At 40.3% G+C, this 14,918-nt stretch overlaps 1 protein-coding gene across 4 annotated transcripts in view; it reads right to left on the bottom strand.

Moving 5' to 3' along the window:
* Window positions 1-14,918, bottom strand: part of dacha (dachshund a) — a 375,878-nt gene that overhangs the window by 126,128 nt on the left and 234,832 nt on the right. For all 4 annotated transcript variants that reach the window (XM_080187709.1, XM_080187712.1, XM_080187710.1 and 1 more), the window contains exon 3: window positions 12,775-12,906. In XM_080187709.1, the coding sequence (XP_080043835.1) occupies window positions 12,775-12,906 (132 nt within the window). The remainder of the gene's footprint in view (window positions 1-12,774; window positions 12,907-14,918) is intronic.

The following is a 14,918-nucleotide window of genomic DNA, read 5'->3' as shown; positions in this document are numbered from 1 at the left end:
GTGAGCAAATAAACATTGTGAAATTGACAGCATGGATCAGAGAGCCAGAGCCGTCAATTAAGCAATATTTTTTCCAGGGCCCAGCTGTTTCAACAAGTGAATGGATTTTTAGGCTCTCAGTTAAGCTTTGTCATGAATGCTTGGCTGAGAGCACAGAAATCCTTTCATGCCTTTTAAAGAGGCTGTCTCCACACTTGACATCCCCTGTGGCTACTGCCGAACTTTTCAGCTGGCCTGAATGCAGTCTGCACCCACAAGGATAATGAACATCCCTTCCTTGCAGGCACTTTCTCCTGAGGTGGGCAGGCTGAACTGGGAATTTTCCCTGCTCCCGCTACTCACTGTAAGGATGAAAATCCAGCTCCACTTAGAGAAGCAGCTATTCGACCCTGTTATCTTCCACAAATGATGCAATTATTGGGCAAAAGGTGGGCTCACCATTCAACTAAGAGCAGTGGAGAGACTCCCAACACTAAAGACCCCATAGGAGGTTCTCCAGCTTATAAGCAGCAGAATGCTGATGTGTGATAGAGGTCAACCAAAATGGAGGTATCCACTCCCCAACTTTATCAAACTTGAAGTAACTTTCAGTAGTCTGGACCCCATTGTATGCAATGTGGGGAGGAGGATGGGTAACCTCTGTCCAGGGCAGTCTGTGGCTGTTGCTAAAGCTGGAGGTGGGGAGTGGGGTCATATGTGCCTCTAAGCTTACCTGCCACCCCACCCCCCCAATCTGTCACCCTAGGCAATAAGTATATCCCCTGCCAGCTGTGGGGATCTGGAGGCTGTCGAAAATCCCAGTTGGCCTTCAGTAATAGGCCTCAATGGGCCTTTAATAAGTTCAATTAAATCCCGTGTTCATTGATACACTCCAAGGTACTCATAAGCCATCCGTCTGCAATAAATTCCCAATATACCTCATGATCACAACATAGAATTGGAAACCTACCCTCAATGAAGCAATGCTCAAAGATTCTTTTTGTGTTGCTGTGTACTACGAAACAAAAGGCCACACACATATTAAAACAAATATCAGCATTCCTAATGCTAACCAGACCAACCTGTGTGGCTTGCAAAAACCAGTAGGACTGACCCTTCAGTCCATCGTTACTGCTGGGTTTCAACTCTTTTCACCATTCTCAGTACAAGTTATAAAATCTCTTGTTGTTCAGTGAGGAGAAATTCTATAACCAATAGTCTTAGATCATTTCGCAAAATGTTGTTGGAAATTTGAGAAGACTCTATGGAACCCTATTTATTGTGGGTATTGTATCTTTATAAACTTCCATGGGATAAGTATTATCAAAGTTGGAGAAGATGGCTGTGTGCATCTCACTAAAACATTTTATTGCATTCCCTGTAAAGTTATATCTGTTTTATTGTTATAAATGGTGTGCCAAGAAAGGCCAAAGATTACAAATGTTATTACATCATATAGGATTTAATACCAGGATTTTATGGGGCAAATTCAAAATCCTTTTGGGCATTTTAATAAGCGATGCTAACAATATGTGCTGACTTGGCAAGATACCAATAAGCTATAACTGTGTCACATCAGGTGATGGAAAATCAAATCTATCTTGATTCATTTATTTTCATTTCTATACTCTCAGCACTGAAACTTTGTATGTTTATTTCTATTGCAGTTCTTAAGTTTGTTGCCATGGCAGCAAAATGAGATTATATAAATCTGACTCCTGTTTACAGGCTCCATCTTAACACCACTCATTTTATTATAAGAGCATCATCTGTTGTAAGTATGAACAATTCCCACATCTAATTACAACCAGGATTTCAGGGTCATTAAACAAAATACATTTGCATCAGCAAGACTGGAAATGGAGACTAAAATCACAGAGCTTCAGCCATGAACCTGCACTTGATTTTCTTTCCTTTCTATTGCAGCATTTCCTCCTTGACCTTTTTGATCTTGTACAGGCTTAACTCTGAGCTTTGAAATAAGGTAAAGACAAGGATGTTCACACTGTTAACAGTTTTGTTGAATATGGAACAGTATAAAATCTGACTGGTGGTGAGGCAACCATTTTTATAGAAAATTCCCTCCAAAATTAGTTCAACAGTCCACCAGTTACACCTTAGGCTAAGAAACACATGGGGCGGTATTTTCTGGGTACGCTCACCCCATGTCCAGAAAATCCCATCTGAGGTCAATGGGGCTTTGCATGGTCTGTGTCCCACCTGCTACTATTCCCGTGGCGAGCGAGATGGGAAAATTCCACCCATGGAATACAAGATTGGGTTAAACACTACATTAAGGAAGAAACTTTTAAGAAAAAACTTTGGTATGCTCTAAATGATCGTGTGCCATCAATATCTTGCAATTTGGCTTTTTGACCTTGAAATTATACTATACGAAGATCAACACACATATTTAATGCGAAGCCAACATGTCAAACACTTGTATGTTAATCTTCACACAGCACCATTGTTAGACCGTTATCTTCACTGCAATGCTGATTATATCAAAATAAAATCTTGCCCCTCCAGCAGGAATTCATTTGTTTGAATATTCTTTTTGGAGATGACAGAATTCAGAGTTTGAGAAATTCATGCATAAATCATGACGATCATTTATTTTTAGGATGATGATGATGGTGATACAATAAAAATAAACAGACTTAATTAAGAATATATCTCTTTCTACCCAACATAGTCTGTGAAGTCTACCACTTCAAAAATAGAAAAGCTATGAAAGTTATTAAATTAGTCATAATGATAATAGGAGTAGGTTGAAGTTACACTATTCCTTTCCTAATGTTCTGTGCTGGCAACTTCTGCAAAATATTCAATTCAGAGCCAATTTAGAAAGGTTATCCAAAGCTAAAATGGTTACAATATTTAGAAGGAAATTATTTTGAGTTTGTGTGACAAGCATGGCAAGAGGCAGTTGTGTGAAACGGGTGCAAGGATTATAAAGCTTCATTTATTGTGCAATTAAAATAAGGAAAATGTGGCTGTGTCAGAAGCTAATAAGTGATTCATTTCAGGTGCACAGCTAAAAAGGTTCTGCTATGAATTGCAACCTAGGCATTATCACTGGCCTAATCTGCATCACCTTTTCTTTGCTGGCTCTGCAATCATGGTTCATGGTTTGTTAAATAATACATGTGATTCTCTTTTAAAATGTCAACCTTTAGTCCCAACCCCACTGCAGTAGCCTTTGTGATGTTGATTTTCCCTGACAAGATTCCATTACAATTGACTGCCCAGCAAGTAAACCTGTAGATCAGAGGCTAGTGAGTTTTTTTCATCTTCAGCTGCTGTCTTTCTGCGATGCCCGAGCTGTATTCTCCATTTCCTGGGGGCTAAGATTACATTGTAAAATACTTTTTACTTTAGTGGCAGATTGAGCTGTCAATATGTAGTTCTTCTGTCATCAGCTGCACTTAGAAATATAAATCTCCTCACTCTGCATGTTGCAGTGGCAGTGGAGGTCTAGTTTTCACGGATCTTGTGAACTGCTGCCTTACTGACTGCTGCCAGTGCCTTGTCTGGCAAACTGAGTGGACAAACCAAGCTACAAGCAATTCTCTTAAACAAGTGCATCGTAATTGCAAAAGTACCTATTGGAGCTATATAACTAAACCTCAGCGATATATTTATAAGATTTGAGAAAACTTCCATTTATATATCACCGTTCACCATCGCAATACCTCCCAGGGCATTTTATAGTCAATGAAGTACTTTGGAAAGGTCATCACTTCTGTAATATGGGAAGTTTGTGCTACTTTTTTAAATCAAAAAAAGATTGTATGTTTTGACAGAGGCACATAAATATTCATAGATTATCGTATTTTGTGTCTGTGGTTGGATTGTAGAGGGCAAGAGGTTAAAATTATCACATGATCAAGGATGATTATACTGTGGGAGAAAAAGCCATCAGCTTGTGATGTAAAAAAAAACAGCTTAATGCAGTGACTTCCGTAGGAACTCCCTATTTTCAAACTTTATCTGAACTCCCTGTTTTTCAATCAATCCTGTACAGTATTTTCACATTGTAACCAGGATCTAATTGGCAGCATGCAAGCTATCAACAGTCACTGCAACTCCCCTTCGTATTTGTTAGCATGAGATCTTTTAAAAGTAACATTAAATTGAGTGAACGCAATGCAAATTTTTACACCAGGAGTAAATGAGTATTTTTCTCCTTGAAACTCGGGGCTATTTTCAGATTCTGTGGAGATTAACAGTCATGATGGAAGTGGAAATTGTTTTAGCCATTTTGCGTTTCAAGCTAATGGGAGGACAGGAATTGAACTTAACATTCCAGGAACTGGGCTTGCCTTGCACTGTTTTGTAAAAAAGAATATCAGTGTAGATTTTTCCATCCTGGTGTGAAGGTGCTGGGAATGGAATGCCGAGATTACTGTATTAGACAGCTGTCTCCTGAGGTTAGCACCTCTTAAGTACTTCCAATGAGCCCCGAGTCCAGGTTCCTTGGCGTGAGATATTATAATTGCATCTGCCATCAGCCGTTCCAAAGCTGCAGCCAACACTGAAAGCAACGTAGTCATTGCTAAGGTAAGCAAACTCAAAGAGGCAATGAAGCTTCCCCAAAGGCTTCAAGCAAAAATAGCAACTGGCCAAAAATTAAAGAATGATCCAACAGATATAGAAACAGCAAACCGAACTGATGGGAAAGGGATAGAGTGGCACAGATTCAAATCACCTTTCCAATGATTGACAAGGTGAAGATTCTGCAGAATGGACATAGGATGAGAGAAAAGTTGTTCCAATTGGCCATCCAGGATACAGTTCCTAGAAGGCAGCAATGCAGCATGCCTACTAGGAGATGCCACCGGTGCAAACTTCTGTTTACGCTGCTCATATAATCTGGGCAAGGATGTGGAGGAAGATGCCAAAGTAACTCTGCCCAACTATATTGTTCATTTGATCAATGCTCAAGCATGCTCACTCCAAAATATTACCATCAACCTGTCACAAACATTGCTGCAACTTTTCTGCTGGCTCATGCCACAGCCTCACATAATCTTGAAATTTTCTTTCATTGTCTCTCATGCATATTCATGTTCCAACACATTACACAGTCAAGAAACAACTTATATTGACAGTCTTGCCACGGACACATTTTGAAACGTGTCTGCACACTCCAATCATTAGAAAACAGCCCACATGCATGATGCAGAGTCACTCACTGACAGACAGGTTGTGCTGCATATTGGACATTTTGTTAGAGCTGTTCCTTTGCTTTATTTGTCAAGACCATTAGGAATCATTGTAAGATACCCTCTGTCCACAAAAATAAAACCCATTCTTGGCTTTCCTGTCATTGCCTGTCTCTACACTTCCTTATTGGCTTTATAAATACATAGGAGGCAAGTTTAGGTTATACATTGAATTAAAGAGTGCTAGACCCTTGTTACTTTGGTATTCAGAATGACTGTTACCACTGTCTCATAATGTCATTCTTTAGGCTTGAGGTTTAACTCTTTGACCTTTAAGAAAATATTTAATTCCAACTTTATCCCTACCTCACCATGTCTCCATTGAAGCTCCAAAATGTTCCTAATTGAAGACATAAATGATGGGCATGAATCTGATCTCTCGGCTCTCTCACGATCTTACCAGCTCGCCCCACTCTTCGGGCAGCAGGATGAAGGGTAAGATCACCGCCTTAGAATGTTTCTGGGAAAATTCCACCCACTGTGTGCGAGTCTGTACATTATATGGGAAATCAGTCAACGCCCCTTCCACCACTAGCCCCCTCTCCCCCTACCCCCCGACACCCCCCTCCAGATGCAGAGTTCCCCTCTTTCTGACTTCCCACCCTTGGGCCCTGGCCCCCTTGATGCTGCCTGGTGGGCAGTGCCATGGTGCCAGGCTGGCAGTGCCAGGCTGGCACTGCCTCCCCTGCTACCGACCTCCCGGAGGGGTCTCAGGGGCCTCCATTTTCACTAGTGGGGCCATCATGTCTGACCCCTGTTTCTGGGGACCAGCTGTGGTCCTCACTGGTGGGAACTTTCACTGGCGAGGTCAGAAACCTAAGTGAACCCAGGCAATAGCATCCGGGGCTTGCTAAACAGATGTAAATGACCTAAAAATATTTAGATCAGCTTCACACCTTCCTCGGGCGCGAGGCTGATCTTGTCATAAAAGACGGCCTGGGAAGATCGAGACCTGCTGGGCACAAATCCCATTTTATTTTGTGTCCCACTGAAATTGCCTGCTACTAAAACAGAACAGCAGGCCGGGAAAATCACACCTGACATGTTTGATTATTATGTTGATGATGCCTGTTCCTCCTCACCCTCCTCCCTACTCTGAACAGTTCAGTGTAGTTGACTCTGTAATCCTCATCCACGTCTCCTGTGTGCACCACTGCATCTCCAGCAATGGCTCCCCTACTTTCTTAACGTCTTGAGCTCCACAGCCCCACAAGGATCAATCCTTGGTCCTGTCTTTTATCTCATTTACATGCCGTTCCTTAGTATCAACATCCGTGAGACCAGCTTCTATACAAGCATTTGATACTCAGTTCATCCTCTGAAGCACTTTTCTCCACCCCTTGACTGCCTCATGGCTGACTGTCATCCTGTATTACAGACTCTCTTAGGAGACTAGCTGGGCGATGATTCCACAATCAGAGCCTCTGTCACTTCTGCACGAACTTTTTCAGTATCTGCAGGTCGGCCAGGTCCCTATGGCATTTCCACCTTAAATCTGAATAATCTTTTAGTCGCATTTATTTCTTTTTGGAATAATGATCCCTAATAGCAAATCTACACCCATATTCGGTGATCATTCAATCCCAATATCCATTTCCTTTGTTAACACTGAGGCAAAATATGGGTGACAGTTCAGAAATGATAATGTTGTGAAAAGACAGTGGGCGAGATCTTACAAAAGCCGTTTCAAAATAAACTTGCACCTTGTTTAATGTGGCAACTGAGAATTAATTCTAATCCTACCAAATCCATCATTTGCTTGACCACGATACATTGGAATCACTCGCATTCTACCATCTGACTCGAGCTGTGCACGCCATGCTCCCGCTGCAGCAAAGTCAAAGAAGTTGGCGCCCGGCCCAATCTCCGTTCACTGCAGTGAGATGGGAAAATCACAACCACCAGTGAGGTCGCAGAATCCGGCCCAGTAGGATGGAGAATCTGCAATGTTTATTTCTAGAGGAGTAGCTGGACACAAACCAATCCGAACGGTCTTTATTAAGACCCTCTCATTCTTTCTGGAAAGTTCAGAAGACCCAAGTCAGCTGGAAGAAAACCAGTTAGGAGAGAAATGCCAAAATTATTTTAAAAATATTTTACATGAAGTCCCTGTCGACATGGTCATTAAAGTGTGGATCCTCATTGAACAATTCCTTGGTATTACTAACTGTAATTGATACGATGTGCATTCATTTTTATTTGTTCGTTACGATCAGAGGTTGAATAACAAAAACCTTTCTCCTTCAGGGAGCAATGCAATTGTGATCCTAATAGGTTAATCTGGTTGCAGATTTACCACCTGACCCACATACGCTGCTCATTCTTGGGCTCGACTGGTGCCCTGTGGCAACCAGTGAATTTATATTGATCTGGTGCCTCCAAAATGCTCTTCATTGTTTGATGCTAACCAGTAAGCATAAAATAAAACAATCATAGACTTGCAACCTGGTTAACTCATTACAGATGACAAAATGTGCTCCTACTATTTACCCGTTCATTCAGCTTCATTTTTTACTTTAAATAAACTTATTATCGAAGGGTAAGATTGTCTAAAGCCATACTTGACAGTCCCTATGATAACCACTGCACCTAACTGGAGGCTTTTGTTTTATTGCAATAAAGGCAAATAAGATGTAATAAAATTATATCACTGGAGGTGCTTTGCTCCTCTTGCAAACAGAAAAACAAATCCCCCATTGTGTGCTTATGAAAATAGGTTGGGATTGCTTATGCAATTTGTTTCCAACCAAACTCCTATAGGAACACTGTTAGGGTAACAATAAAGTATGGAACCTTACACCTAACTCTGTTCTTATGGCAGGTAGCAGGACCAATCAATGAAATATTTTTATGTAACTGTGCACACCAGTCTTAATGCTTTATGGATTACAAAGCACAGGCAGCAATAAATTGAAAGCAATTTACTAAAACAATAAAGCATGGTATTTTGAATTTGGAGTATCGCAGAATTGTAACAGGTTGTTAGTCATCGGGGAATGGCAATGCAGAATCATGCAGAAACCATTAAATAAAGACCAAGACTACGATAGTTGAAGTAAAAACTACTCAAGGCTGAGCTTCCTAGCCACTCCAGTGAACACTCAAACAGATACTGTTCAATGAACTGTGCTATTTAACACAAAGGAAGATGATCTGTAACTGATAAGGCAATTAATCAAAATAGTAGGTTTGAAAACTTTTGGAATATTTCATACTTGGGGCTCAGAGTATATAAGTTGATAATAAATTATTGACAATTTTACTGATGCTATAATTCATTAACCTGGCTGTTCCGTGAAGTCAAAAGCTGAAACCAGGAAGATTTCCATTCAATACAAATAGGGATTTGGAGATTTTGTACATCTTGTGCATGGGAAGATAATTATAATGCAAGTTTCCAATAATCAAAACCATTCGCATTATGCTACTATATTGTCAACTTACATTGAATTCAACCTTAATTCAGTGTCACTCAATGCAAAAGCCAGTTCAAAATAAACTTGCACCTTGTTTAATGTAGCAACTGAGAATTAGTTCTAATCCTACCAAATCCATCATTTGCTTGACCACGATACATTGGAATCACTCGCATTCTACCATCTGACTCTGACGCAGTTGCGTTCAGCAATCAGAAAGGCAAGTTCCACTTGTAATGATTCTAAAATATACTGCTCTTGGAGAGGATGGGATTGGAAAATCAGCTGCTGTTGCCATTCATCCCTTAAACCTCCCCCATGGCTGGCTTACATTCCAGCAAATGCTCTACTTTCTCAGAAGTCTAAGGAAATTTGGCATCTCAGCTACGACTCTCATCAACTTTTACAGATGTACCACAGAAAGCATTCTTTCTGGTTGTGTCACAGTTTGGTATGGCTCCTGTTCTGCCCAAGACCGCAAGAAATGACAAAAGATTGTGAATGAAGCCCAATCCATCACGCAAACCAGCCTCCGTCCATTGACTCTGTCTACACTTCCCGCTACCTCGGCAAAGTAGCCAGCATAATTAAGGACCTCACACACCCCAGACATTCTCTCTATCACCATTTTCCATTGGGAAGAAGATACAAAAGTCTGAGGTCACATACCAACCTACTCAAGACAAGCTTCTTCCCTACTGCTGTCAGGCGTTTGAATGGACCTACCTTGCATTAAGTTGATCTTTCTCTACTATGGCTAGCTGTGGCTTTAACACTACCTTCTGCACTCTCTCATTTCCTTCTCTATGAATGGTATGCTTTGTGTAGCACACAAGAAACTATACTTTTCACCAAATGCAAGTGGCAATAATAAGTCAAATCAAATCAAAGCACAGTACTTTGTTCTGCTACACACTTCAATGCAAAGGGATATAATTAAGAAATTAAGCCAAATAAGACCAGTGTGTGCATACAAGTATTTAAGGTGTACTTGTGAACATTTTTTCTCTTTTTTCAATTTTTTCTCTCCAGAATTAAAATTTTTTTTATCTATACTTTTGCACACTTTACACACAGCTTTTACAGAACTACTTCTTACTGCAATTCCATTTGCATTATTTTATCAGTGGAGTAGTACTGTAACAGTTTTCAGGTGAAAATACTTTTGAGGACAACAGCTTTCTTCAGCCAATTTCTACGCAGTAGCATAGCAAAACAAAAAGATGCCACAGTCCCAGAGGACCATAGACTGCTCTCTCCTTTGATTTAATCTGAGGATCGCCAAACCTTAGATGAAGGGCAAGGTTGTGAACGTGGGGCATTCTTGGATAACCTTAGCCAGTAGGGGAATTGAAACCCTGCTGTTGGCTTTGCCAAGAACCTGCCGTCCAGCCAATTCAGCTAACTGACCCCCCAGTAGTAGCAAAGATAGTCAACAGAAAACTACAAGGCAGCAGGGGGATGTAGCCGGCTGATGCAGTGGCAGACATTTTTCTCTGTCCGTCAACCTGGAAATAGTTAAGCTCTAAAATCAATAGCAGCTAATGAGAATGTGCCTTGCACATAACTGTACAATAGTTTACTAAAATAGATAATTTTAATGAGATGTGAGTGAAGCCAGAAGCAGTAGTTTGTGTTCTATCTGGTTTCATCCCATGAAAAACCTTGCTATAAACTACTTACTAATTCCCAAATGCAGCAGTACTTTACTTTGTTCAAGTCAATGATGAAATAACACAAATGATGCATCAATATTTGTGCTGTCACTGAGATGTTATCATTTGTTTATAAATTTAATCTGATCTTCACAATTAAAATATGCAATGATATCTCACTTTCATTCATTCCAAATCTCCTCAATATCCACATCTCTCCCCTTTGCAGTTTATTCCAATGTCTATTCTCCTCTCTCAACCTGGTTCTCATTTGAGTGTGTACTGTTTTCCCCTGATTCTCCAGTATCTGTCTCCGGTACCTACCTCTGTCTACCCATAGTCTCCATTTTTCACTTGTTTTATTCCCTTTACAATCTATGCTGTCTTTAGTCTGCTCCTCAACCCACTCTCAGAGACCGCATGGTCTCTCACCTATTTCCTCAATTTCTACTATCTTCACTTTATGTTCTCAACTATTTCCGCATCCTCTGCTTCTTGCTTTCCTGTCTTCTTTTAAAACTTTATCCCCTGATTTTCTCAGGAATCTAGGGTGGAGTTTTCAGTCCCATCCACTGCAGTAATTGTTGTGGGTGGGATGGAAAATTTGATAAACCAGCAAATGGTCTACTGAGTTTGGGTGAGAAGTTCTGGCGTCTGCTCTGCTATAAAGGTTCAACTTCCAGCCCCTAGTGTTCTGTATAGCTGGGTCCTGAGTTTTATTGCAATGATTTCATTTGGCAATTTGCTTTTCGACAAACCTTCTTGAATCCCAAGACATTTAAATGTCACGCCATTTTATTTCTTAGAACACTGTTCTTTAAGCATATATTGCGTTCAAAATCCTGGAATCCCAACAGTACAGAAGGAGGCCATTTAGCTGATCAAGTGTGCACCAACCACAATCCCACCCAGACCTTATCTCCGTAACACCATGCATTTCCCCTGCTAGTTCCCCTGGCAGTAAGGGGCAATTTAGCAAGGCCAATCAACCTAATCTGCACATTTTTGGACTGTGGGAGGAAACCCACACGACACGGGGAAAATGTGTAAACTCCGCACATTCATCCAAGACTGGAATCAAACCCGAGTCGCTGGCACTGTGTAAAATTTACTAATTTATCAATATCAATGTTAACTGTTCATTTGATTCTTTATGCTCTGACAATTAAGCCTGGTTAGTGAAAATGCCAAAAAAACATGAATTTGGTGAAAAGGATTTTGAACTATCGATTAATGTTTTTATGTATTCATTTTGACCTGCATCTTTTACATATCCTACTGTGCCTAAAGATTTATGCACACCATGGAAAACTGTGGACCTTTTAGAAAGTCGGCAGTTCATCAGTTCAGTTAATCCAATAGTTTGTGATCAATCCAATAGATTGTCTTTGTTACTCAATATTTCCTGATGGAGACACGACTGCTGGAAGGTTTTCAAGAACAACCTGCTTTATCAGATAGTGAGATGCAATCTGTATTCTGTAATCAGACTGCCTGTCCTAATTTTATAAATGTTTGGAAGCATTACAACACATAAGGGTGAAATTTTCTGTTCCACCCGCCACAGGAATCGTTGTGGGCGAGGGGCGAACCAGGGAAAGATCTGTTGACCTTGGGCAGGATTTTCTGCTTTCGGGCCGAGCGTGGCTGGAAAATCCCAGCTATAGACGTTGAAAAGATTTTGGCCCAAAATTTGTCTGTGAGAATGAGTTGGAACTTTTTCCTCAATAATTTTTGTTCTGCAAATTGCAAATAGTAATGGTAAAGTCGAGAAAGCAGAACGTCTAGAATCTTAATGAATAATGTTACCAAAAGTCTATCTCCTTAGCCAATGATTTTAAGGATGAAGAGAAAAAAAGAGGAAATGATAGAGGAAGAAATAGAATCCAATAAGACAGCAAAAGAAATAAAAGGAGAAATAAAGTTTGGATTAAGAGATAGAAAAAGTGACCAAAAAAAAGAAAGCCAACATTTAAAGAAATCTCTATGAACAGTTTATTATCTGCAAGAGTGACACTCCTCAGTTTTGACTGTTCTCTTTCTGGGCCGATCATAAATTATTCTCTTAACCTTGGTCTTGTATGATGAAATAGCAGCTCTAACTACTGAGTTTGATTCATACTTGCCCAAGTCCAACAATTTCATAAGATTCATGGGGAGGTTGACTGCAAGGTCCAAGTTTTTGTGATGGAACTGGATGGAACTGCATTCTGGCAATTCATCTTGTACCTCTGCCTTGCCGCAAATTTCTGTGTTGCTTTTTAATACACTCATAACATCAAGTGCCACAAACTTATGTTTGCTTTTGCAGCAGATTCTGGGTGGACTTTGAGAGTGAGATTTTGCAAAGTAGTAGATTTTTGGCAGGATACAGCTGCCATGCTGGCACTGTGATAGGCACGTTGTGTTAAAGATATGATGATAACTATTCATGGCAAACTAACTCCAAATAACTTTTGTCTTTGAGTAGCTCATACTTACAGACTGGGAACTCACCTGTGCTAGAATTCAGTTCTTCATTCTCAGACTCAGTGCCATTTTGACTACCGTTACCATGGAGATTATTCATCGTCGCAAGTTTCAGTTTTTGTAACTTCATCGCTTCAGCCATTGCTGCAGCAGTTAAACCTAACAAACAAATGATGAAAATAACATGTCACTATTTGAAAGACAGTGATTTTGTCTATTATAGTGTGGAAGATTGTTAAAATATATTATACCTGTAACTGATTAGTGTCATCTACTCAATAGTTAATAATAAAATGCTATCTGAAAGCTGTAAAGCTAAAGCACTATATTCTAACAGTTTTAAGTTGATGTATTGAAGTTTATGTGCACATCAGTGCAAAAAAGCCATGGTATAATTCATTGAACCAGACCAACAATCTACCTGCTAAGTGCTTGGATGATGTATAATATAGGTTCAGCCTAAAGTATTCTATTTCCAATTAGAAAAGACAAGTCAAAATGCATGTCTTCGCAGACATTTATATCCATCTGTCTCAAAAGATAGTTCCAGCATTTTTATTCTGATTTTCAGGGGTGGGGTAAAATTATGCCACTAGAAAAGGAGGATCATTCCACACTGCTACGTTAAGTAAAGACTCGCAATGATGGTGCCCGCGACCATTTACTCAATCATCCCAGAGCTGTGTGGGAAGGGGAGAAATAAAAGTAATTTATGAGATTTTTCAAAATAAAATTAATGAGATGAAAAGTTTCTGTTGAAGTCACAAAATTAAAGATGTGATTTCAAGGGAATAAATTCTACTTTGGACATAAAATAAGTAGAATAGATTCACCATCCTCTCTTCCCCCAACGTGTCCGTTGAAGATAAACCTGTGAAGACTGTATACAAGTACATGGGGAAATACTTGAATAGAGTAACAGTTCACCTGTTCCATAATATCGTCTTAATGATCACCAGGATGCACTTGGAAGGATTAACAAGGAAGAGTGCAGTGTGTGACTAATAATTACTGGTAATCTCTGCTTACAAATAGCCTTCTAAGTCCAATATTCACAACAAAATAATAGTGAACAGCTTTGAAGAATAGTAGACACCATGGATGGAATTCTCCCGTCCTGCCCACCACTGGAATTATAGCAGGTGGAGGGCAAACCATGCAAAGGTTCATTGAACTTGGGCGGGATTCTTTGGTTTTGGGGTGAGTACAGTCAGAGAATCCTACCCCGTGAGTGGAATTGAGGGTGGCAGTGATGCCATATCTGCCACCAATATTGGCAGCACCATTGCCAACCTGATCATTTGGAGCCCCAAGAAAATTAGGTCCCTAATTGCCCACTTAAGGATCTCAATTGGTGTCTGGGCAGAAGATTGCTCGCCAGCTTTTTTCCCACCCCAGGCTTAATAGGAGGGCCACAGAAAGGCAACAGAATCTCAAGTCTGCAACTCACCCCCCCCCCTCCAATCACGTGGCCTTCCTGCCTCCAAATCACCCATGTGAGGGTGTTAAACTCTGCCCCAGGTTTTGTTGTTTCTTACATTACAGCAGTTATTCCATTTCAAAAACACTTCATTGGCTGCAAAGCACTTTGAGATGTCTGGTGAAGAGCTATATAAATGCAAGTCTTTCTTTGTGCTCATTACACACGGAAGCAAAAATTCAGTCGTTCCAAAAATATAGACCGAAATTCTTCGGCCATTCACACCATTGAGATTAGCCCATCCTGCTGCAGTGAATGGAGATTTTGCGGAGCACCAAATTCGCTGTCCTCTCTGGCAGGGCATAAACGGCCAGAGAATTCCAGTTGTAATTTTAAATTATGCACTGCATTGTTTATTTTTATTTATGGGCAGAGGTTAAATGCAAAAACTATATGAAATGTTCGAAATAAGTCCATTAACAACTTTAAATGGAAAAGACAGGCTAATAATATTCTTGGTGTAAGTTTTTCCTCAGAGGTGGAAACATTATCCATTCTTTACTCTATGGGTGTTGGTGCAATGTGCACTTGCAGCCTATCAAGACATTTGATATTAAATATGTATTCAATGTTTTCAAATGGCCAAATTAAGAGCACGCTCTTACCGGCTGCTCACGCCACAGTCCTGCTGCAACGAAGTTGGAGAATTTGGCGGACAGCCTAATCTCCGTTCACTGCAGTGGGATGGGAA

This window comes from Carcharhinus amblyrhynchos, chromosome 4 (genome assembly GCF_965287045.1).
Source record: "Carcharhinus amblyrhynchos chromosome 4, sCarAmb.v2.hapA, whole genome shotgun sequence".
Lineage (NCBI taxonomy): Eukaryota > Metazoa > Chordata > Chondrichthyes > Carcharhiniformes > Carcharhinidae > Carcharhinus > Carcharhinus amblyrhynchos.
The sequence above is the reverse complement of the archived record's forward strand: the minus strand, read 5'-3'. Positions and strand labels throughout refer to the sequence as shown.